Source organism: Carassius gibelio, chromosome A5 (genome assembly GCF_023724105.1).
Source record: "Carassius gibelio isolate Cgi1373 ecotype wild population from Czech Republic chromosome A5, carGib1.2-hapl.c, whole genome shotgun sequence".
In the NCBI taxonomy this organism is placed as follows: Eukaryota; Metazoa; Chordata; class Actinopteri; order Cypriniformes; family Cyprinidae; genus Carassius; species Carassius gibelio.
In genome coordinates, this window is record NC_068375.1 from 19305289 (window position 1) to 19330429 (window position 25141).

Here is a 25141-nt window from a genome sequence, read left to right on the forward strand (position 1 = left end):
TTTATATTCGGACTATTTTAGATTGCTTCGGGGGTACCGCGGCGGAGTAACCCAGTACCTTTGTGATTCTTCATAGACATAAACAGAGAGAAGTAGTTCCGGCTAAGATGTTCTTCCGCAAGACGCAAGCAGTTCTGTTTATTAACCGCTAGAGCGTCAAAAGTTCCCTACTGCAGCTTTAAATGCATTTCACTAAAATGTAAAATGATATGTAAAATGCTATTTATTCCTGTGATGCATTTCTCAGTGTCACATAATTCTTCAGAAATCTTTTTTAATGCTGGGTGCTGGAGAGACATTTCTTTTATTACCAATAGTATTACCAATGCAGAAAACAGTTGTGCTGCCCTGTATCGTTGTGGAAACTGTTAACACATTTTTCAGGATTCTTTGATGAATAGAAAATTCAAAATCACAGTATATTTTTAACATTATAAATGTCTTTACTGTCAAATGAACGCATCCTTGCTAGATAAAAGTATACATTTTCTGACTCCAATTTTTTTAAAAGTGGTGTACTATACTGTTACATCTATCTGAAGATAAACCCACAGTTAACTGGTGTAAATGTTTTAGAGAATTTTCACCAAGCAACTTCATAAAATCCAGCCAGCTGGTCCCATATCATGTAAATCACAGTATAAACATAATTAATGTAACATACAAATTTTGTTGTCTTTACTAAACATTAAGTATCTGGTACGTAAATATGATTTTATTGGTAAGTATATAGCTATTAATGAATACAAAAATAGAGTAAGAATCTATACATTAGCTAAGACGTTATAAAAGCATACGAAGTGCCAGGGTCATTTGGCTCTTCTCGGAAATGTTAAGAATAATAATAATAATTCAAGAGTTCCAATTAATTATAGTGCAATCAACTCCAACCATCATGATGCATTTCCCAAATGCATCAGAGGCTAAGTTGATTGCAGAGACCACTGGTGGCAATGGGTCTACTATCCACTTAAGCTTCCCACGCTTTTGAGAAACGCAGTTTTGATAAAGTAAACGATTTAAAGTCATTGGAAACCTGCTACAGATGGTCTGAGAAGGTCTCTCACCCTGACCAGCTGCAAAGTCCTCAAAACTTCTTTCAAATCAGCCCGGTTCTCATGCCATCAGCTTCCGGTACTGGTTGCCCACGCTGCTTTTAAAAGTGTCCAGCTTGCTTGACCTGGTGGTGCTGGTGAACTGTGCGCTGCTCTCGATGCCTGGAGATCCCTGGCACTTGAGAAAGGCTACAACCTGTTTTTGGCACTGAGACGACCCGAAATAGTACATGATGGGGTCCAGACAGCAGCTGATGCTCCCGATGCACGTGGACACCAAGTACGCGGCGTAAGACGCATCGTTGTGCTTGTGGGCGAACTGCACGTAATGCGCCAACAGGATGATGTTTGTGGGCGCGAAGCATATGACGAAAATAGCAAAGACCGTTACGGCCATAAAGACGGCCCGCGTTTTCTTCGCGCGGTTTTCCACGTTGGCCGCGCACAACGCTTGGATGACGCGCACGTAGCAGACGGTGCTAAAAATGAGCGGGATGAAGAAGAAAAGCGAAGAGATTATGGGGAAGAAATACAGGTAATAATCGCGAAGGCGGTGGATGTCAAGGACGTCGTGACAGGTGGTGATACCCAGGTCAGGTAGGTGGATGGTTTGACTGGAAATCAGCAAAGGCGTCACACCACCGATGGACAAAAGCCACATGGCGGCGCAGACGACGGACGCGGTTCGCGGGCTGCGCCAGATGAGCGAGTCCATCGGGTAAACGACCGCCATGAAGCGGTCCACACTAATGCACATCATCAGCAGCACAGAGCAGTACATGTTGCAGTAGAAAGCAGCCGTGACGAATCGACACATGCCGGTCCCGAATATCCAGTTATTTCCGTTGTAATGGTAGGCTATCTTAAACGGGAGCAATAGGACGAACAGAAGGTCGGCGCAAGCCAGATTGATCATATAAATCGCCGCCGTTTTTTTCGGTCTCACTTTGCGCACAAACATGACCAGCGCCAGCAGATTTAGAGGAGCGCTGATGATAAACACCACAATGTATATTGATGGGATGACAGCGGTCAGCACGCGGCCTGTGAGGAAGCTGGAGGCCTCCGGGGAGATGTGGTAAGTCTTCTTAGCCACGTGGTGTTGGTGATCTTTCTTGGGTTTGGAGACTGGATCCGAACTGGAGCCGCTGCCGTCATCTTGCACGTCCAGGTAATCAATGGGCTCATCGGTGACGGTGAGGAAGAAACCAGAAAATGTCCGAATAAACGTGTCTGTGAAAATAAATAACATTAGGTAAAAAAAAAAAAATTAATTGTCACATTAATTATTCCCGATTATAATTATTAGGCTACTTATTATAAAAATACCCCCGCAAGAATAGGACATAACAGCACAGACTGTTTTTATCTGATCTTTCTGCCTGGCCAGGCTAATTTTTCGTACTGTAGTTATTCAATTCAACTCAAGTTTATTTGTATAGCGCTTTTTACAATACAAATCGTTACAAAGCAACTTTACAGAAAATTATGTTTCTACAATATTTAGTTATATTAAAGCCTATATAGAATTTATTTCCAGAGAGGAATCGGTGATTAAATGACAAAGTAATCCATATAGCCACTCGGTCATGGGTTTAACATTCATAAATTAAAATGAATAACTGTTAAATTTCACAGTTTATTAAATTGCTTTTAGTTTACAGTACATTATTTTAACTTTTTAATTTTACATAATTATTATTCGTTTTATTTCGATTTAACCTACTATTAGTCCTGCTCAGGCTAGACCTTTTTTTTCAGAAGGGATTTTTATGATTAGTTGTGCATGGTATTTGAAATGCGGAATTCATTAAACGCTACCCACCCAGCAAAAACTCGTTGAAAAGACGTCGAAAAGACGTCATTGGCAGTCGTCTAAACAACGTTAAAATTTAGTTGAAAAGTGAAAGGTGAAACGACGTCTTTTTCATGTCGTCAAAAAGACGTCTATAAATAGACGTCCAAATTACGTTTAAATGTGGTTGAAAAGTGAAAGGTGAAACGACGTCTTTTTCAGGTCGTCAAAAAGACGTCTATAAATAGACGTCCAAATTACGTTTAAATGTGGTTGAATAGTGAACGGTGAAAAGACGTCTTTTCCAGACCTAATTACAACCATGAATTATTTGTCATATTCCTAATTAGTGAAAATAAGACAATTCACAGTATATTGACACATTTATTGACACATTACATCTTTCATGTAAAATCTTGATCACATCTTAAGCTTCTTTTGATTAAACAGACCGTAAAAACTGTAATATTGTGAAATATAACTACAGAAATAATAGTTTTCTATGTGGATGCATTGTAGAATGTAATTTATGCCTGTAAACTGAAATTTTTAACACAATTACTTCAGTCTTCAGTATTACATGATCTTCAGAAATCATTATAATATACTGATTTGCTGCTCAAGAAACATTTCTGATTATTATCAGTTTAAAACCGTTGTGCTGCCAAATATTTTGTGGAAACCATTACATTTGTCCATATTTTTTGAATAGACCTTGCAAAAGAGTAGTATTTATTTAGATTTTTTTTTTAATCAATTTAAAAGGCTTTACTATAAACTTATCAAATTAATCCATGTTTCTGTATAAATATATTTTTTCAAGACAAATAAACTATGACCAATTATAACCACATTAGAACAACCAAAAATTTTAATTCTGTCATTAATTACTTACCCTCATGTTGCCCCAAACCCATAACACCCTTTTGTGCAGAACACAAATTAAGATATTTTTTTAACAGATGCCTTGTGTACAAAAAAAAACAAACAAACAATAACAACAGCAAAAATAATCTATTCAGAAATTATGACTCCCCAATGGATTTTCACAAAAGCACCAAAAGCGCCAGCTCTCACACCAATGCAACACTGATGCATCATGGTGCTTGTGTGAATGTGTTATTTTATATAAAGAAAATAATCTCAGATTTCATTAAAAAGTTCCGCATTTATGTTTCAAGGATGAACAAAAGTCTGGTTTGGAACAACATAAAGGTGAGTGAGGAAAATCTTTGGTTAAACTAACACATTAGGTAAATGGGGTTCCCACAGGGGCACCAGTAGATCTCTGCCTGATCTCTGATCTTCTGCTTCTTCTGCTCCTTCTTCCATCCCAATTCTGGATTAATGAGCCACGGCAGATGTTTCCACTTTGAATGCTTTAGCCTCGCTCTTTTTTCTGCAGCATCTAAAGTGAGAAAGAAAACCGTAACTAAAATGTAAATTAATAATAAAAAAACAATGTTTGTCCAAAATGTACAAATTAAAGTGTACTCATTCTTTATGAGGGATTATTAACTAATCAGTATGTCAGGGGTTGTCAGCTCTGGCCATTAAGGTGAGACTTAGGTCTCTGCAGAGTAAAAGTGGCTCACTATACACTGGTGACTATCTCTGTCCTCATTGTACAACATCACTACTGACATTAATGCACAACAATAAAACTGATATCTTACTTTAATGCTATTTACAGCACATTATGATGAATACTTTATTACATGTATGTGCAAGATTTAATTAATAAATTAATTGGAAATGTTTACTAGATTAGACATTACCTGTCTAGTGATATGTTTATGCTGAAATATATTATTGGTTTGTGTTTTAAAATCTATTACGTGTTTTCTTATAGCGAATTATCAGTGCACCGTAAAATGAAAATAGTGATTGAGGCAGCCCTTCACCACTGAGTACTGAGCAACGGACCTGAGTGAAACACACCCAGTGTTTACGTCCACACCTGATCACACTCACCTGTCTGTGACTTATAGTTAGCAAAACTGAAGACCTTGATTAATGTGTTCAGGTGCACTGCACTAGGTTGGTGCAAAACTCTGCATGTAAAAGGACCTTGTGAGACAATGTTGAGATCTCCTGCAATATGTTCTGAACATTCACTATAAAGAGACAGAATGACTTACAACACTGGTGTCCAGTCCTGGGCTGGAGGACCACCGTTCTGCAGAGTTTCTGCTGATCCTTGATCGGCTGCTCAGGTCTGCTTAACTGGGGTTGGAGCTTAATTATGAAAAAAGAGAAGACAACCAATATTATAATGTTAAAAAGTTAAACAACGTTAAATAATTTGATCCATAAATATGCACAACATCTGAAAATGCACAAAGATGAGAAGAAAGAACTTTCAACATTGAAAAATAAGAAGCAATATTAAATCACACATGCATTTTCTTTTCTTCTTATTATTCCTCTTGCAATAAGTTTATTCACAATTACCTTGTGGTTTATCAATGATTTTCAGTCTCTGAAATAGAAAAGATCCATCAATGATGAACTATTATTTACCCCGTTTATATCTGCGAGGTGTTCATAACACATTTTACCAGTGTGTTAAGATCAGTAATTATGACTGTCGAATGTCAGACTTGACTCAGTGTATTCTGCCCCCAAACATATGATTAGACTATCAGTCGAATATCGGCAAGATTCAAAAATTCTGATTCAACTATGAAAAACCTTAGTCAAGGACACCCCTAGAAATTTCAAATATTACTATTTTACTGTATTTTAATCAAATAAATGCAGCAGTGGTGAGCATAAAAGATTTATTTTAAATACATTTTTAAATAATATTTTCTATTTCTCTTCCACCTTTATTTGATCCTCTAACTTTAACACTCACTATTCTAATTCTATTCTTAAAAAAAATCTAACTACCTTTCTAATCTTTTTGTATTATATTTTCTTTACATTTATTATGCAATTGTATGTGTGTGTGTACGAGTAAAGACCTCTAACTAGCTTGTTCTACTCTTTTTTTTAATTCTGTTTTCTCTTTATTTATTATATTATTTAAAATCCCATGCTATGTGTACCGTGTTAAGCTAACTGAGACTTGTTATAGCACTATAACATTGCTTATATATCATTGCTCTTGTTTTTGATTGCTTCCACTGTCTTAATCTGTAAGTCGCTTTGGATAAAAGAGTCTGCTAAATGAATAAATGTAAATGTAAATACATGATAAATCTGACCCTTAAACGTTTGAATAATAGTGTATGTCTGAGGTATTACTTACTAGTTATATGTTTAATAATGTCTAAAAATGTTCTTCAGCTGGATACAGGCACGGCCATCAGCATGGAAGAATCTAGAACATAAACAATCTGTCATTCTGTCAATCTGTCTAAGCCAACAATATTTATTATACAATGCCATGTTTATTATAAATAAACTATAGCAGAGGTGAAATGCAGAAAAGAAAATTAATTTACAGATTATACAAAAAAATTAAAAGAATAATAACAGAATTTAAAGTTTTAGGTTTACTAATCGATTAATACTCTTACAGTGTGGACATCAAAATAACTAACATGCAAACAAACACACACACACACACACACACACACACATTATGAAAATATTATATAAACACACACATATATAAGAAAATTACAGATTCATGCTGATGTAGGCGAAATATATTGTGAAAAATGCACATAAAGTTACCTCTTGTAGTTAGCATTACAGTTGAGATGCTAACGGACTTTTCATGAAGACACTGACCATTTCTATAAACTACATTTTCAACGAAAGCGTGTCATTTACATGAAAGAAAGTTTCAGGGACACTTTTATGTAACATTTGTGTAATTTAGGGATTAAACTTACCTGAAATTAGTGAAAACAACCATGAGAGACAGCGTCTGTTCAGCTGCTTGACGGTTGAGCTGAGCCCCGTTTCCATGGTGACTCCAGTACAGCGCGTGACCATCAAGTGTTTTCAAAATATATTTAAATATATTTAACAGTGCGATCAGACATGATGTCTAATTTCTTCACTAGTTTATGTTAATGGCTTTGTGGTGCGAAATAAAAGTTTTTTTTCTGCTAAATTTGGACTAAAGCCCATTTACATCTATTTTTGGGCTAAAGAAAAAAAAAGAAAAGAAAAAAAGACGTTAAATGTCGCTTTTTGGGCTTAATTTGGACCAAATCCGACGGACCAAACGAAGACCAATTTTCAACGTCGTTTTTTGGGCTTAATTTGGACCAAATCCGACGGACCAAATGAAGACCAATTTTCAACGTCGCTTTTTGGTCTAAAAGATGGCCATGACGGGCCGACTTGATTTAGACCAGAAAACGACGTCCAAATGACGTCTGGTGCTGGGTGGGTAATACACTTAGTTTCAACATATTTAGACAAGACTTTACAGAACACTCCCGGCAGAGTAGTCTTGCCTTAAGTAATGGAGCACCAAATAAATGCTGGGTTATTAACAAATTAACCAAGCGCTTATTGTGAACTTAGCGTCCCAAATATGTAATAGCAGCTAACTCGCACGTCACGTTTGAGCAGTGGATTGTATTGCTCACTTTCAAAAGTAGACTCCGCTCACCAAAGCACCGCAAGTTACTTAAATTTATTATACTTTACATCGATTCACGTGCAAAGAAAGAGGCTGTAAATGACTTACCGTTATTGGGCAGAGCAGTCGCAGAGCCCTTCACAACCAGCAGCCCCATCAACACCACAATCCGCAACATCACGGCTGAATGAAACGTGCAGCTCAAAAATGATGAAAGAATGCAATTCTAAAGAAAACCAGCAAAGACTGTTTACTGAAAGAGCCTGGTCTCGCGCTATTTCAACAGCAGTCCTCAGACATCAGTCAAGACTGGAGGGTGAATACATTCACACCCCCATCTGTCTCCTGCAGGTCAACGCCTACTCTAACACAACAGACCAGGACTAGCTGATACAGGGTTAAGGCGGGTTACTTACCAGTATCTACAGCATATATATATATATATATATATATGTATATATGTATATGTATATATGTATATATGTATATATATGTATATATGTATGTATATATATATATATATATATATATATATATATATATATATATGTATATGTATATGTGGAGGAAAATAAAACACGTTTTGACGTATGATCGCTGTATTTATTTAATCCATCTCATTACAGAACACTGTCAGTTTTTTTTTACTGAAAACTTCTGATGCCGTTTAATAGGTAACTTTAAAAAGATGCACATTTGAGCACGTAGAAACGAAAGGCACTACTGTAGTTCATGACAGTCTTGTGAAAAGTCTTCTCCAGTTTATCTTATTTAAAATCCACATGGCAGTAGTGCATTATCAGTCATTAAGTCGTTCATCTTATTAATTACTAAGATATTAAAACATTGCAGCATTCAATACATTACTTGCAATAAAATAGATATTTCAATTACACTTGTATTTAAAATATAATTAATACACAATTTAAAAAAATGTCATGAACATTTGTTGTTTTGATTGTGGTTTGATTAACTTTCCTTTCAAATGTTAAGTCAAAAGTAATCTATGTATGTACAGCTTGGCATGTGTGATAATTCTTAGAATGGTAAGATCTCATTTTATAGTTAATTAAATACAGAAGACCTGCAAACACAGTTACACAAATACCCTGAATGCTCAGAGAAATATCATTTACAAACACATCTAAAAACCAAAGGCACAAGCTGTTCTTTTCACACAATTTGTGTAGACTAAAATCTAAAATGAGACTCTGAGAACTAGATAATATTTTTCACTGAACATATTTTCACTTTCATTTTCCATAGAACTTTTTGTTCAAAAGGAAGATCAGTAGGTTGACGTTGACTTTGGCTTTGTCGAACATTTTCATAACAGCAACTCCCTCATACTGAAGCTGCAACAGGTCCTGGTAATAAAAAAAAACACAAAACAGGTCTCTATTGGTCTGTCCATAAATGCAATTGCACATAATACAACTAATATCCTGCATGTCCGAGAGAAAAACTGTTGCTATGTGGCTTGTGCCAAGGCTCTGTGCACCTGGGAACTGACCTGGAAATGCAGTTGCACCTTCTCCATCTCAACTCCCATGAACTTGGCCTTTATCTCAAAGTCGCCCACTTCCTCACAAGGGCAAATGTCAAACATGACATTTTTTAACCTGAAATGTACAAAACACTGACTGAAGTACTGGAATAGGTGGAGCTTAATATTGTACATCTTACAGTGCAAATAATTTCATTGTTGAAAAATGACTGGTAGCACCGATTATATAAGCAGAACATATTCCTGAGATTGACAAATTTAAAATTTACGAAGAATTACAAGAATTATGACGAGAATAACAAATTAAACAACTAAATCACTGATCACTAAAACATACGATTTTTAATATTCTTTTGATCTGCCTTGAGAGATTGCAAAAATAGTTGGTTAAACTCCCCTTTGGGCTGCATGAGGAAGCGCAAAACATGATGGATAACTTTAGTTATAAGACATTTTAGTTTAGATATTATTTATTTGATTATGACACAATGTTAAGTTATTAATTACAAATACAAATATTTTATTATCAATGGTATGAAAAGAAATGGTACAAAGAGGAAAAAGCATACTGATTAGTCTGGAGTCCTTCAATCTCCAGAACGACTCCTTTCTCATGCAGTTTGGCTGCTGTGTACTTCAGAGATGAGGCCTTGGACTTCTTACTGCCCTTCCCCTCTTCCTTTCTGTCCAGTTTAATGGACCTTCGTGAATTCCTGGTGGTGAAACAACCATCAATGAATTATATGTCTGTAGACACTTTCCAATTTCCACACCACTAGTAAGCACCTTTCAAGCTCTTGTGTATCAGGGCCCGATTGTGGCTCTGTGATCTCTAATCATTAGATATCAATATAAAAAATGAGAAAATTATCAAAATGTTTAAACATTAGGGAAAATTGACAAACTGATATAAGTTAGTCATGAGGTTAAATAAAATAAATGAGCAATTACATAAATTTACAATGATAAACAAACTGATATTAACAGCAGATGTGCTGTACCTCAACTCATCGTAAAATCAGTAAGATAATAGGTTATCGTAATCATTTACAATAACTATTTTCAGTTTAAGCATTATTAAAAAAAATATATATTAATATATAAAACAGCAGATGGGCTTATTGAGAGTGCAAATTCATTCTCTGCCAGCAGTAATACATTTGGAGCGGCAGAAATAGCGTTTTCCCCATAGACTGTATAAAAACATGGACATAGTGTACATGTCTACGGGTGATGTCACCTGAAGTACGTTTTTGAAGCTTAAAGTGTGTAGAGCGGACCGTCACCACCTTGGCAGCGCGTCACCATGCGACTCTCCCAGACAACTGAAAATGGGTAAAAAGGCGGGAGCTACTTGCTGAAGCCAGACGGCACGCGACGGCAGTGTCAGCAGCAGCAAACCACCTGTCACTCAAGTGGCCACACCCTTAATTATGCAGAACTTTAAGTCTTAATATAATTTAAACAGATGAGTTATAAAAAAAATTCACCACCCTCCCAGTTGTCATGAAGGGCAAAATTAGCTATATAGACCAAAATTAATTTTTTCCACCAGGCTGTAAAAATGTTTTTTTTTCTGCTGTAAAGTTGGGCATTTTAACATGGGGAGTCTATGGGATTGACTCCCTTTTGCAGTCAGCCTCAAGCGGCCAGTCGATGAATGACAGTTTTAGTCACTTCCTTGTTGGCTTCACGAGAGAGAGCGGGAGGTTGCCGCTCGGTTTTCCCCAGTAACGACTGTAATCATTGCAGCGCTGTGCTCATTAACACGCACTGTGCTCATTTATCAGGCAATATAGGAAAGATTAAATGTAAATGACAAACTTTCCTTCAACAGATACATTCATAAAAAAAAAAACGGTGTTTTATAACTGATATTTCCACTCACTTTCTGTTGAGGTTATCCAGACAGGTTTTGATATACGTGTCATAGTAGTTGATCTGTTCCTGATAGAAAGCCGCCTTTGAATTGAGCGCAGTTAGAGTCTGCTGCAACTTCACCAACTCTGCTTTCCTCCTCTGTCTGTAGCGCCGCTGATACCGAATGTCCTGCCAAATAAAAAAAAAGTGTTGTTATTACAAATGCTATACTGTAAAAACACAGTCAGACTAAAGACATGAACTAACGGAAGGTGTTCATGGTACCCTGTAGTACTAAAGGGACAAGGTCATGGTAGGGTTTAATACCGAAGCAATAATTTGGATCAAGGATATGGCAATAATTATAACTTTTACGAATATCTACATTCATCTAACAGACAATCATTACTTTTCAATGAGCCCTAATGTCTGTTCCTGAACCCATTAAGGCCTGACCTTGGAGATGTCATTGATGACTTCCTGGTACTTGTGTTTTGAGCTGACCAGACCAGCCTGCTCCAGAGTTCTCAGGTTCCTGAGGATCTTTCTCTTCTTCTGCTCCAGAGGCAGCTGGCGGTCCTCCAGCATGGCCTGGCTGCTCTTCAACCCTTCTGGAGACTGAGAGTCCTGCACCACCTGTCGCTCCACTAGCTTAGCGTGCTCTGCCTCCTACAGCACCAGAGAGAGGGTTGATCGAGGCTAATCGATTGAACTTCATTTGAATCTGACCCCTATTCAGTCTTGATCATTAATTCGAGGGCCTACTATACCTGTGCAGCAGAGGCAGGAGTTTCTAGGATATCAGTGAGCGTTTCCCCTGGTTGAATTCTCACAACATCCACTATCAGTTTCTTTGTTCTGCAAAGCAACAGGCAAACAAAGAGAAGGATGTTCTACTCGGGCATTTCAGAGTGTCTCATGTGGTCTCATAAAGACTGCAATATGCTGGTGACATGAAGGACAAACCGATGACAGAATCTTCATTTCTGGGTGAAATATCCCAACTTACAATTTGAAATGAATTTGACTAATTTTGTGCATGTAATAGAATTGAAAATCTTTCAATCTTGTGATTTTTTTTTTCTTCTCAAGGTCCAAATAAAAGAAGATATTTTGAAAGACGATATGATATTTTGAAAATGTTTATACAGTCAATCAGAAAGAAAGAAAGTAATGCAGGTTTGGAACAATTTGAAGTTTGTCTGGCAGTGTAAGTACTGTATACAAAAATGTCTGTAAGGAAATGTAGACTAATTTGTGGTTTGTCTCACTGCACATACACAAACTGGCTGGATCCAGTAATTGATGTTTATATGGTCGGTAAACAGAAGATCATAGATGTCTGGGTAGCTGGGGATTCACAGATGCTGTTTTTTTCTGAGTAGAAGTGGAAGTGGAGCGGATGTAAACATATAGACAATGAGCTGTGATGTAAGCATTACAACTTCCTTCCTAAAGATTTACTAGAAAGCTAATGATTAGCACACAAGTGCTAGGATAGTACTGTATATAGTTAACACAGTCCTGTGGTGATGAATTTGACTCACTGCTGGATTTAATATGTTCATATGGTTCTCTTTGCAGGGACATGATCATTTTAAAATATATTCTAATAACAATTAATAATCAGTTAAGTCCACGGGGAAAACTTGCCTTTAAACATGGAGCAGCCTTTGATTTGCATTTGGTTACAAAAGAGTTCAAGATTGAAATCTTAACAGCTAAACAACACTACACAGTAGAATTAAAGAACAAGATTAAAGGCTGCAAATAATTCTGGTTCAGCTTGTACAAGTATGAAAATTATAGCAGGCCTTCACATTTCAAACAGCAGTACTCATGTTAGATGGTTTTAATTGGATATTGAATTTGCAAATGCTCTCAACTGTTCTTACTGTCGTTTTGATCATTTAGATTTTTGCAAAGATATTCAGTTTAAAATTAAAATAAAATTAAGTCTTACATTTATGGATAATCAGCATTTCAACATTAATCTTCAGGATGTTGAAAAGGCTTTTAATCCAGTAAATGTGTCCTGTTTTTTTTCACGATATTTGTAATAAGTCATCACAGACACAACATTTGGATGGTAATGGGACACATTCCATTCTCTTTGAGTATTACATTACGCAAAGACAGTCAAAAAAAAGGTCATTTTAGAAGTGGAAAAGATAAAACTGCCCACCAAACCATTTCCTCCCATGGGTCAGGAGAGATAAGAAGACAGGAAATGAGGACAATGAAGAAAAGTTAAGTGTGGGCAAAGAGATATTTTTGTGTGAGGACATTTTACGTATAAAGGCAGTTGAAGAAGTGATGATTACTTCCTAACTTACTTCATCATCAGTCCCTTGGTGTCTTTGTCATCTCCATCCAGCAGCTCAAACTTGTTGGTGAGGGTAAGGGAGATCTCAGTTTTTGCCAGCTGAATCAGTGAGCTCTCTTTGCTGATGTCATCTTCATCCACAGCTCCTTCACCTGAGTGTCAAGTTTCACATTCATTATTGTGCCATTTAACAGCAGTTTTCTGTTCATTACGGTCTTAATCAGCTGTCAGTGAAGGGCATATTCATCTGGACTTTTATTTGCCAAAGGCAACACACTGTTTTGAAAACTGTCTTCATTTCTTCTAGATGGATAACACTAGTGGTGTTTAAAATCTGTAGCCAGTGAATGAATGAAATTTTGTGTTTGTATTTGTTATGATTTTTACCAAGTAGGGACTCGACATCAGGAACTTCCCCCAGGTCCTTCAGGAGTTCATGCAGAAGATCATTGTGATCTGGAGCAATAGCTTCCTTATGTTCTAACACCAACTAGAAGAAAAGAAAAGAGCCAGTTTAAGTATTCCAGCTACAACTAGTCTGTATAGACTACAAAACACAATAACACTCAACAACACACAATCATCGCAATATTAAAATTTAGTCTGGATCAAGTTCAATTCTTAGTAAGTACTACTTTGAGATTAGGATGACCACCATGATATAAAAGTTACACTCCTGCCAGCAATACTAAGATCATGGGTTAGATTCCCAGGCAATACAAGAAAAACACTATGCCTTGAAGTGCAATGTAAGTCACATTTGAATAATATATCTTTCAATGCATAAATGCAAAGTTAATATATCTGGCACTCTCTCCAGTCTTCAAATGTATGATTCATTTTCTGATTCATACTTTTTAAAAATCTGCAACATAACTAAGAGGATAAGGTATTTCCAAAATATTTAATAGTCCTAAACTTTGGAAGAGAAAACAGAACAACACTCAACATTAGATCGATACACAGCTTGATTTAAGTAGAATACAGTGGGTACGGAAAGTATTCAGACCCCCTTAAATTTTTCACTCTGTTATATTGCAGCCATTTGCTAAAATTATTTAAGTTCATTTTGTTCTCATTAATGTACACACTGCACCCCATATTGACAAAAAAAAAACAGAATTGTTGACATTTTTGCAGATTTATTAAAAAAGAAAAACTGAAATATCACATGGTCCAAAGTATTCAGACCCTTTGCTCAGTATTTAGTAGAAGCACCCTTTTGATCGAATACAGCCATGAGTCTTTTTGGGAAAGATGCAATTTTTCACACCTGGATTTGGGGATCCTCTACCATTCCTCCTTGCAGATCCTCTCCAGTTCTGTCAGGTTGGATGGTAAACGTTGGTGGACAGCCATTTTCAGGTCTCTCCAGAGATGCTCAATTGGGTTTAAGTCAGGACTCTGGCTGGGCCATTCAAGAACAGTCACGGAGTTGAAGCCACTCCTTCGTTATTTTAGCTGTGTGCTTAGGGTCATTGTCTTGTTGGAAGGTGAACCTTCAGCCCAGTCTGAGGTCCTGAGCACTCCGGAGAAGGTTTTCGTCCAGGATATCCTTGTACTTGGCCGCATTCATCTTTCCCTCAGTTGCAACCAGTCACCCTGTCCCTGCAGCTGAAAAACACCCCCACAGCATGATGCTGCCACCACCACGCTTCACTGTTGGACTGTATTGGACAGGTCTTGAGCAGTGCTTGGTTTTCTCCACACATACCGCTTACAATTAAGGCCAAAAAGTTCTATCTTGGTCTCATTAGACAAGAGTCCTTCAGGTGTTTATTAGCAAACTCCATGGGGGCTTTCATGTGTCTTGCACTGAGGAGAGGTTTCCCTCGGGCCACTCTGCCATAAAGCCCCGACTGGTGGAGGGCTGCAGTGATGGCTGACTTTCTACAGATTTCTCCCATCTCCCGACTGCATCTCTGGAGCTCAGCCACAGTGATCTTTGGGTTCTTCTTTACCTGTATCACCAAGGCTCTTCTCCCCCGACGGCCAGCTCTAGGAAGGGTTCTGGTCGTCCCAAACATCTTCCATTTAAGGATTATGGAGGCCCCTGTGCAGCAGAAATTTTTTTGTAACCTTGGCCAGATCTGTGCTTTGCCACAATTCTGTCTCTGAGCTCTTCAGGCATTTCCTTTGACCTCATGATTCTCATTTGCTCTGACATGCACTGTGAACTGTAATGTCTTATATAGACAGGTGTGTGGCTTTCCTGATCCAGTCCAATCAGTATAATCAAACACAGCTTTACTTAAATGAAGGTGTAGAACCAACTCAAGGATGATCAGAAGAAATGGACAGCACATGAGTTAAATATATGAGTGTCACAGCAAAGGGTCTGAATACTTAGAACCATGTGATATTTAAGTTTTTCTTTTTTAATAAATGTGCAAAAATGTCAACAATTCTGTGTTTTTCTGTCAATATGGGGTTTTGTGTGTACATTAATGAGGAAGAAAAATGAACTTAAATGATTTTAGCAAATGGCTGCAATAAAACAAAGAGTGAAACATTGATGGGGGTCTGAATACTTTTTGTACCCACTGGTCAACAATTTCTTCCATGTACAACTTCTAAGTGTCTCCTCAAAAAAAGATCTCTCGTTAAATAAAATATACATTTGAGCCATACAGCTTAAAAGGGGCATCACATCTGTTTGTCTATGCTGCGTAATGAGAAATGCGCAGAAATGACAGTATGTTTTTTGTTATTTTTTTCCATAGAAGGTATGTAGACGCTTGGCTGAAAAGTATGGAGACTTCATTTATTATGTCTACAACAGGTCATGATGTCACTTCCTCACACATAGATCAAGTTAAGCCTCTCCTCACAGAAGGCTTCTCTCATGACTCATAATGTAGGTGGCTAATGAAACTTGATCACAATGAGTAGCAGATGTAAACACAGCATTGGACTTCACATTCCAGATCATGTCCCAAGAGTAAATTAAAACACGTTTTGACAAGACGCATCTAAACTGGATTCTCTCTTTAATATGAACCGCCCAGAAATAAGATAAAAGAAGAGGTCATCTCTTCCACTGAAGTTGGTAGGAGATGAAAAAATACCCAATCTATTTATAAATCTTACTGTGCATGTTTCACTTTTTCAACTTGTAATGTTTAAACTAAGTGTTATAACCATATCTTCCTGTGAAAATGACAGGCTTCTGTCTAGTGACATATGCATATCATTTAGTCTGTTATGTTCATTTCCCCCACTTTTGAGTGCAACGGCTAGGGTTGAATGGATTGAACCCTGCCCAACTTTATTTAATTTATCCACAATCACTTTCACTCAGATGTTTGTCACAATAAGAAAATAGCTGTTACTATGTCTGTCACAACTTTAAAAGAAAAAGAAGAAGAAAAAAAAGTAAGAGATTTGTACTGAATTCTCAGTTGTATGTCTTACAGAGTGTGTGTTGATGATCTCCTCAATAGAGATGTAGATGACAGGTTTGCTGAGTGTCACCATGTCAGAGTACTCGTCCACGTTAAACTTCTCCTCCGGAGCTGGAACGTCGCAAGCTGCCTGGAAGAAATCCCTAAAAAAATAATAATAATAATAATAAAATTGTTCTTATTAAGAATTCTCTGATTAAATCTGTCGAATTCTTTGTGATTTTGGGGGGATATCTGTGGATTCCTTCAGAATCATTATAAAAATGGTAAAATGCATAGCCCGAAAACAACATGGAATTAGGCATATACAAACACGGAGAAGATATGGGAGAAAGCCATTTTGTGAGCCATCAGCTGTTCAAATTTGAAGAAATCTGTTGAGCCTTTTACTGAGTTTTGTGCAACCAACAAAATAAAATAAAAAAACAAGATCAAAACATATGTATAATGCCAAGTCGCCTTGAATGGGAAGGTCACATGCTAAACTTCAATAATCCAGCTCAAATCTAAACTTTCAGGTCTATCAGACGTGTAATCAGGCAAAATTGCTGAGAATCTGAGGAAAAGAAAGCAGCAGGGAGTTTCCAGTAAGCATGACGCACCAGCATGGGAATGAGGGGCTTTGGGCAAAAGGTCATTTAGCACTTCCAGGCTCCTCACACACACACACACACACAGTAATGTGTCTGAAGTGGCAACACATGTCCCTCATCTCTGCTGATGCTTTACTTTCAGACAAAAACACTTCCTCACCTTTCACCTCCATTTCCATATATCCCCAGCCTGTCCTGAACCTCAGATCAGTGATTGTTTAATTCTACTCATCACTTTCTACATAAAATATGAATGTTTAAAAGGCTAAATGTAGATGTGGTTAATCACCGTGCTTTTCACTTCTGCATGACGCATCACTGTGTGAGATGGAATAGTCACTCTGCTTCAAAGCTTTTGCTGGCTCTAAAACACTTGATTGGTATTGCTTGTGCTCCTTTTTATGAAACGGGAGCTTAAAATAAAGGCCTGATTATTTCAGGACCTTGTCACAACTCCATTGTTTTTGAATTTCCATTGCCTATGGTATATTTTCGCACTTAAAACCATGATTTATTAATCCTCTTGTACCACTGTCCTCTCTTGAGCAATGAAAGAAGTCTCCTGACAGTTCTCTCCCAAGTGGTTCCACTGTTGTCTGCATTAAGTCTGAAAATGATTCAATCGACTAAGTAACACTTTTAATCGTCAAGAAATTGTTTGTTTTTAAATGTTTTGGGTCAACATAATAACAGCTTGTTTAATTCCCTTTAACTTTATTAACATTTTTCGGTAACTTGCAGGAGGACATACTTGTTTTTGCAATGCAACATTATATCACTTTGATAAGAAAATGAATAATTTTGACATGATTTATTTGGTAATTTAACAAGCAGATTTGATGGATCATTATATCTACAGATAACTCTAATATGTTGTCTAAGTGAAGTTTCAATACTGTGTAAGTTCCCGAGGGGATGCAATCATTTATGCTGAGAGCTGTATGTAAATATGAAGAAAACATTTAAATATCCAAACAGTTCATGCTGAACTTGACAGATTTTGTCCAGTAGGTGTGTAAGTACTTTGCATAATGTCAAAATAACCCTGGTGACTTTTATTTTATGGACAGAAAACACAATGTTCAATATATCTTTTTTTTGTTCCACAAAAAAAGGTTTTGAAAAAAACATGGGGGCGAGTTGTCATTTATGAGTGAACTATTCCTATGTTTTTGAATGTTCACAGCAAGGACACTGTTGTGACCGTGGACAAAGCTCTCTCTGATGACGTGCTCTGTTCTCCTCACCTGAACCTTTGGTAGGTCTGGGAGATGTAGTTGTTCATAGGGGTGAGGTGGTCGCTCTCGTCCTCAAACAGCTTGTTGGCGGCAGCATGCTGTAGCATCTTAGCCACAGATGCCAGGTTCCTCCTCTGCTCCGAATGCACCTGTCCCCCAGCCGTCATGTCAATGATGTCAAAACCGTCTGGAGCCACAATGGCAGGATTCATGTAACGGTAATAGAGCAGAGTCCCAACAATCTGTGGGAAGAAGATGGCAACTTTCACTTTTTTTCATCATTCTCTGGGTTCTTGTGATGTTGAATCTTTAAGCATTCATGGTTTGTTGCGTCAAGCAATTACAGCTATATTTCAAATATGAAAAGAGCTTTGCAGAAACTACCACTTAAATTTGTAACATCTGACCTTTAATAATTCATCCTCTGTGGCATCAGGGAATTTCTCATGAAGCGTGTCCTTTAGAACTTTGGCAATATATCTCATGCCGTAACTGCATGCAATAGAAAACGGATCAAATGATGCAAAATAAAGAAAATCACAGATCAGCAGTGGGAAAAAATAATAATCTAGCCATACCTTAAGATAATGAGATGACTAATGCATGAGCAAAATATTAACACAGTGCTATGTTTTGAAAATGTATCTTGTGTTGGACTGACTCCATTATTTTCAACTACTCTGCTGCCCCCTGGTGCACAATGACACTGTTACATTGTATAAAGGGCTCCATTATAATACAAGAGGCATATCTGACAAACAGAACAAGTGATATGAAAATGAACTGAATGGATCAGAACAGAAAAAATCTGCTTGAAAGGCTGGGATGGTCTTTATTCTTACGGGATGGTGTCCAGCGATGACATGATTGAGCTGAGCACTTTGTCTGTGACGGACCGGAGCACCTGATTGGAGGATTCCATTTTAGCCCGCACTTCCTCGTGTGACAGAGCCTGCTCCGGTGTGACCTCATACGGCAGCTTACTAGAAATAAAGTCAGACAACAGTGATAAAAATAAATAAATTAAAAACTAAAGATAGAAAGATGAGGTTGGTATAAGATATAGCATTTTAGAAGTCTTTGATGGATGGTGTGTGCATGTTTGAACCTGGCTTCTCCTGTTGCGGTCTCTAGCTGATTAACCCAGGCCTTATAGATGTCTACAGGGTTAGTGTTGATGCCCAGGTTCTTGTCCTCAATGATCTCTTTAACCACAGGGCCTAGCAGCTGTCTGAGAGCGTTCTGTCCACGAGCACCACGGTAAAAGCTCAAAACCAACTTAATGACTGTGGGGTTCCCTGTCACTATTTCCTGGATATGATCCACCTTAGATCTGCCAAAGATGAAAGCAGTGTAACAGTGTTTCGTGCCATAATCAATATAATAAAGCACAACTTATCACACACATTTGACTGACGTTTGATGCAGTAATTATGAATTCAGAGGTATACCGGTCTCTATAAAACGGTTTTACAATCTCCAAGATAAGAGCTTTAAGATAGAACTTACTTGATCTCTTCTTGCAAGGCCGACTCAAAAAGCTTGAGCAGCAAATACTCTTCCCGCTGGTTCGAGGCATAGTTATACAATGTGAAGATCACAGTGTCCATGAACTTGGTGGATTTGTTCTGGGGCATCTGGAAGATTAGCTTGGCCAGGTATGAAGGATTGGTCTAATAAATGAAGAAAACTCATTAACTAAAAAATGACACATGAAAATACTTACAGAATATAAACAGTTAAGCACTTATGAGTACATTCTGTAGCCTAAATGTATAATAGATTTGTAAGTTATATATTTTTTAAATAGTATATCTTTATTTATGTATTTTTACATCATGAAAGTGAAAAGTCATTAAGAATTGTATTTTAAAAAAGATTATTTTTTTTAAACAAAAATAATCACGAACAAATCAAATTTAAAAGCCTTTGGTCAGCTGCAGGCCACGATTCAGCTTTCCAATCTATTTCTTAAATCATTTAAAATGACTACGTTTGTGCCCACGTTCTTAATCTCACTTGTAGAAGGTAGAAGAGATGCTGATAGGCCTCTAGTTTCTTCCTCTTCTCTTTGCTCAGGCCCTTGATGCCCTGCTTTTCCCCAACGGCCGGATCTTCTTTACTCATTTTGTTCTTTTTGCTCTTCATCTTTTTGCTGTGTGACACCACATCCTACCAGAGGGACAACACAACAGTAGTTGGAAAAATGTGAATGGTTCACGGGGTCATACTCCACTTGTTTGGACATCTGTTAGCTACTTCTACTCTCACAAGACTCCTACGAAAATGTGTCTGCTGTTGCTGTTTTCTCTATCAGTGATGTGTGTTTGCTTTACAGTAGCATTTTACATCATGGGAAAACAGACACCTACACACATCAAAGGATAATGTAACAATTTCTCATAGTATATCCTAAAATCACTGCATGAAAGCAAACTGCATCTAACCTGTAGTGTGATCCTGTTTTTCACTAACAGGCCAATCTTAATATCCATCAAATTCAGATCCTTTTCCATTTGCTGATTATCACGGATCTTGGTGACCACTTCCTCTCTTAGCCGCGTCACTTCCTGTTCCTCCTGTAAATCGAGGTTACTTTGTTCCAATAAATGTACAAATTTACGGACCACTGCGAGAGGTGGGTGCTGAGAACCGGCTGTTAGGAAAAAAAAGAGAAAAACACAATCATCTTCACCTTACAACAAACTGGTCAACAACTCTGCAAGTAAATGTAAATTAATGAATGCATTAAATCTAATATAAAGTTATTGACTTACTCAATGTTCTGTAGTCAACTCTTGCTTTGTTAGCCTTAAGGTAAGCTTGAATCTTCACGATTTCTTTCTCCTGAGCATGACACACAGAATATAACTGATGAAGATGCTGCTCGTTCATATCAGTGTATCAGCTTGTGTGTGACTTACATGGTCTTTGAAGTACTGCAATCTCCTTGAGTAGCTTCGTTTAGCTTTCCACATCTTCACCAGTGACTGTAACTAAATTATAAAGGAGACATATTTTTATACTATGAATATTTCACTTCAAAACAACAAGAAACATGATTATGAAACACTGTAATAAATGAGCATCAGCAACAGGAGCATTACCTTAATCACACTGCTCACACTGTCTTGGAAGGCCTTTAGTTTGTGCTTATAGACTCGTCTCTGTTTGTAGCCTTTCCAGGATGCCTGGAATCACAAACCATATTTGTTTCTAGACTCTAGAGAGTATCAGTAGTTTATTTTCTTTTGAACGGAGTTCTAAAGAAAACAGCACAGTTCTAGAGTTTAGCCAAAATGGTCACTAAACAGTCAGTAACGTCATAGTATACTGTTGATATTTCATTTTCATTATGTTTTAAAGAGTTAACAGAAGAGTTAATAATTTAGACTTTCATGCTTTTGACGTGTAAAAGTTAAAAGGTCGTTTTAAGATGAAACTACTCACTATTACCGTATTTTTTGGTCTATAAGTCGCACCTAAGTATAAGTCGCATCAGTCCAAAAATACGTAATGATGACGAAAAAATATATACATAAAATATACATAAAACATATATAAGTCGCACTGGACTATAAGTCGCATTTATTTAGAAACAAGAACCAAGATAAAACATTATCGTCTACAGCCACGAGAGGGCGCTCTATGCTGCTCAGTGATAGACTACAGGAGCACTGAGCAGCATAGAGCGCCCTCTAGCGGCTGTAGACGGTAATGTTTTCTCTGTCCATTTTTCTTGGTTCATGTCAAATTAATTTTGATAAATAAGTCGCAGGACCAGCCAAACTATGAAAAAAAGTGTGACTTATAGTCCGGAAAATACGGTATTGTTTTCTTTAATAACCATAATTGTAAAAAGTAATATAATTATATTATAAAATAATAATTAAAATAAGATTTTATTTTAAAATCTTAGAGCTTTCAAATTATATATAACTATTCTTAAATAAGAACTTGATTCTATAAGAGTTAATGCTAGTAATAACATAATAAAATGTAAAAAAGTCTGGTATACAAGTAATCAGGTTAAGTGTCACTCTTTCACATTAAACAGTTAGGCACCTGCAGTCTGATGACGCTCGGCTCTTGATTTCGCAGGTACTCCAGCCGGTCATTATGTGCCCGTCTCACCAGGTATCCACGGATCAGGGCCTGCAGCTGGATGATGAGCGGCTCATTGGCCAACCACAGCTGCTCTCGGTTATACTCTGCTGTTACACTGCTCAAAACACTCTAGAGACGCAGGGAGAAAACAGGAACTGAACAACAGAGCTCACATACTTTAATTCAACACTAAAAACTGTGCTGAAGACACACCTGAATATCTTCTCTGGTGAGCTGTGAACTGTCATGGACAAAACGGTCTGGCTCAAGCCATGTCCCTTCCTTGCTTTCAATGTTGTAGAAGTAGTCATATTTATCCTTGATCTTGTGTTTCACCCATGAACTGCCACTGGTTCCTACAGAATAACGAAATCCAATCTATTGTTCATAAACCAGTTATTCTTCACAGGAGCTCTAGACATATGCATTTGTCGCTGTCTGAAACCAAATGAATCAGTAAATCTTTTAGATGATATTTGAAAGGTCTGTAGACTATTTAACAACTGTTATTTTTCAGTGTATTAAATTAAACTGGCAAAAATTATACAATTGTAAAATACACAAGAATATACTACCATACACAATATGCTGCTGAATATATAATAAAGCATATTTAATACTTTAAATATAATATTTTTTAACAGTATGACAAGACTTTCTTCAAGAGTAAGGTCCAGGTAAGTTCAAGTTTTCCAGATCCCAGTCATCAGGCTCAGACAGAGTTACCTTGTTGTGTCTGAGTGCTCTGTAAGTGAGAGAGCTGGCTGTGGTAGACGTGAGCACATTCAGACAGCACCGCTCGAAGACCTGCATCAGGACACTGCAGAGCAGCGAGTGTGGCCTCAGCATCTCCCTCAGATACTGCTCTGTTAATGTCTGCTACTGCCTCAGCCACTGAAATCATATACACAATACACAGAATCAGTTTAACCCTATGAGGCCTCCCGCATCATTGCATTGCATTATACAGTATGTTTTAACCACCACATTAAAAACTTGCCATTTAAATATCAATAATACTACTGGAAGATAATAAACAGAGTGGCAGCTGATATTTATATGAATTTTACGTAAGTAGTCTGATATACTGTTTTAAAAATCTCAATTTCCATGATAAACTATCAGAACGTCTTACTCTTTGAGTAAGGCCTTACTTTTTGGTCATATAAATATCAGAAGCTGCACATAAGTTCATATTTTTGCAATAAATGTAGGTGTTTATTTCCTCCTCAAGAGTGAGTTCCATTCCTGCAGAAGAAGATACTCGACGAAAAACACAACTTAATGCAACAACTTAAAAAAAATGTCTGTATGCATGTTTTTTATTAAGTTACTTTCTTTTCTTTTTTTTTATTAAAGTGATACTCCACCCCAAAATGAAAAGTTTGTCATTAATCACTAACCCCCCATGTCGTTCCAAACCTGTAAAAGCTTTGTTCATCTTCAAACACAATTTAAGATATTTTGGATGAAAACCGGGAGGCTTGTGACTTTCCCATAGGCTACCAAGAAGGTAACACTGTCAAGGTCCATAAAAGTATGAAAAGCATCATCAGAATAGTTCATCTGCCATCAGTGGTTCAATCTTAACGATATGAAGCAACGAGAATACTGTTTGTAAGTGAAGAAAACAAAAATAATGTCTTTATTCAACAATTCCTTTGTCAACAGTCTCCTCTGTTTCTCTCCAAATGACGGCAGATGGACTATTCTGATGATGTCTTTCATACTTTTCTGGACCTTGACACTGTTATTTACTCAAGCCTCCTGGTTTTCATCCAAAATATCTTAAATTGTGTTCCGAAGACGAACAAAACTTTTATGGGTTTGGAATGACATGTGGTTAAGATACATTCATTTTGGGGTGAAGTATCCCTTTAAGAGTTTGTTAGAGAAGAGGACTCACTCCTAAATAAACTCTTTTACTGCAGTCTGTAAGTACTGTACAACAGAGTTTAAATATCAAACTCCGATAGACTTCATAGGCTGTTATGTGGCTCATATGAATCAATACACATCCTTTATAGGGATGTGTAGAAGAAACGAAAAGACTGAACATAATTCATGCAGCTTATATTTGGTTACACACTAACATTTGAGTGCATCCTCCTGGTCCCGGTTGGCAGTGTGCACGGCTTCCTGGATCTGGTCCAGCCACAGCACGGCAGATTCATCTCCAGAGCTCTGTTACAGCACAACACACAGTCAGCACATGCTCCATACAAACAAGTGTAACTGAAAACACTCTCACTACAGAACAGTTTACTCTGAATGTAAGTAACTATATCAACTAAAGGTGGGAGATATTCTGTGCAACTATCACTGGTTAAACAGATAGTGCTTCATTGGGAAATGCCTTGTTTTTGTTGAACAGCAAGTCTTTTTACAGCAGACATATAAAAAGCATCTCAATAAATAGTGTCAAATGTTAAGAGTAAAGGATTGGTAACTAAATCTTCTGAATAAAATACAGAATGGACACCTGAAAAATAATACAATAAAACTTGAACACTGACTTGCTTTCCTATATGAGAAAAAAATGTGGTACAGTATTTGGTCTATTACTTCAGAAACATTTCCATAAGAAGTGATTCAGTGAAAACACACTGTAAAAGAGATGTGAATGCACATATGGGGAAAAAAATTGGAGTTCAGGTGTCTTCGGATAATTCATGGGATGTTGTTAAATTGGGCGGTCAGATCGCAA

The 25141-nt window shown here is 37.2% G+C and overlaps 2 protein-coding genes and 1 long non-coding RNA gene across 4 annotated transcripts in view; all 3 read right to left on the bottom strand.

The window, feature by feature from the left end:
- Positions 1 to 422: 422 nt before the first annotated feature.
- LOC127999550 (proteinase-activated receptor 1) lies at positions 423 to 7759 on the bottom strand. Its single transcript, XM_052592193.1, has 2 exons — positions 7508 to 7759; positions 423 to 2288 (listed from the first exon to the last, which is right to left on the bottom strand). The coding sequence occupies exons 1-2, from the start codon at positions 7575 to 7577 to the stop codon at positions 1117 to 1119; spliced, it is 1242 nt and encodes a 413-aa protein (XP_052448153.1). The 5' UTR covers positions 7578 to 7759; the 3' UTR covers positions 423 to 1116.
- Positions 3221 to 7490, bottom strand: LOC127999602 (uncharacterized). The gene is made up of 6 exons (XR_008172420.1): positions 6699 to 7490; positions 6538 to 6606; positions 6107 to 6178; positions 5305 to 5332; positions 4992 to 5088; positions 3221 to 4258 (listed from the first exon to the last, which is right to left on the bottom strand). It is a non-coding gene; the product is annotated as an uncharacterized LOC127999602 (long non-coding RNA).
- Positions 7760 to 7980: 221 nt separating the features above from the next.
- LOC127999613 (ras GTPase-activating-like protein IQGAP1) overlaps positions 7981 to 25141 on the bottom strand; it is a 48953-nt gene continuing 31792 nt past the window's right edge. For both annotated transcript variants that reach the window (XM_052592197.1, XM_052592199.1), the window contains exons 16-38: positions 24528 to 24618; positions 23161 to 23328; positions 22648 to 22790; positions 22393 to 22563; positions 21435 to 21518; positions 21252 to 21323; positions 21105 to 21174; positions 20775 to 20983; positions 20347 to 20499; positions 19837 to 20000; positions 19436 to 19660; positions 19170 to 19310; positions 18735 to 18819; positions 18337 to 18569; positions 16507 to 16639; positions 13480 to 13582; positions 13103 to 13244; positions 11537 to 11624; positions 11223 to 11435; positions 10795 to 10955; positions 9476 to 9619; positions 8913 to 9021; positions 7981 to 8766 (exon numbers count right to left, since the gene is read on the bottom strand). In XM_052592197.1, the coding sequence (XP_052448157.1) occupies positions 8653 to 8766; positions 8913 to 9021; positions 9476 to 9619; positions 10795 to 10955; positions 11223 to 11435; positions 11537 to 11624; positions 13103 to 13244; positions 13480 to 13582; positions 16507 to 16639; positions 18337 to 18569; positions 18735 to 18819; positions 19170 to 19310; positions 19436 to 19660; positions 19837 to 20000; positions 20347 to 20499; positions 20775 to 20983; positions 21105 to 21174; positions 21252 to 21323; positions 21435 to 21518; positions 22393 to 22563; positions 22648 to 22790; positions 23161 to 23328; positions 24528 to 24618 (3216 nt within the window). In that variant the 3' untranslated portion in view covers positions 7981 to 8652. The remainder of the gene's footprint in view (positions 8767 to 8912; positions 9022 to 9475; positions 9620 to 10794; positions 10956 to 11222; positions 11436 to 11536; positions 11625 to 13102; positions 13245 to 13479; positions 13583 to 16506; positions 16640 to 18336; positions 18570 to 18734; positions 18820 to 19169; positions 19311 to 19435; positions 19661 to 19836; positions 20001 to 20346; positions 20500 to 20774; positions 20984 to 21104; positions 21175 to 21251; positions 21324 to 21434; positions 21519 to 22392; positions 22564 to 22647; positions 22791 to 23160; positions 23329 to 24527; positions 24619 to 25141) is intronic.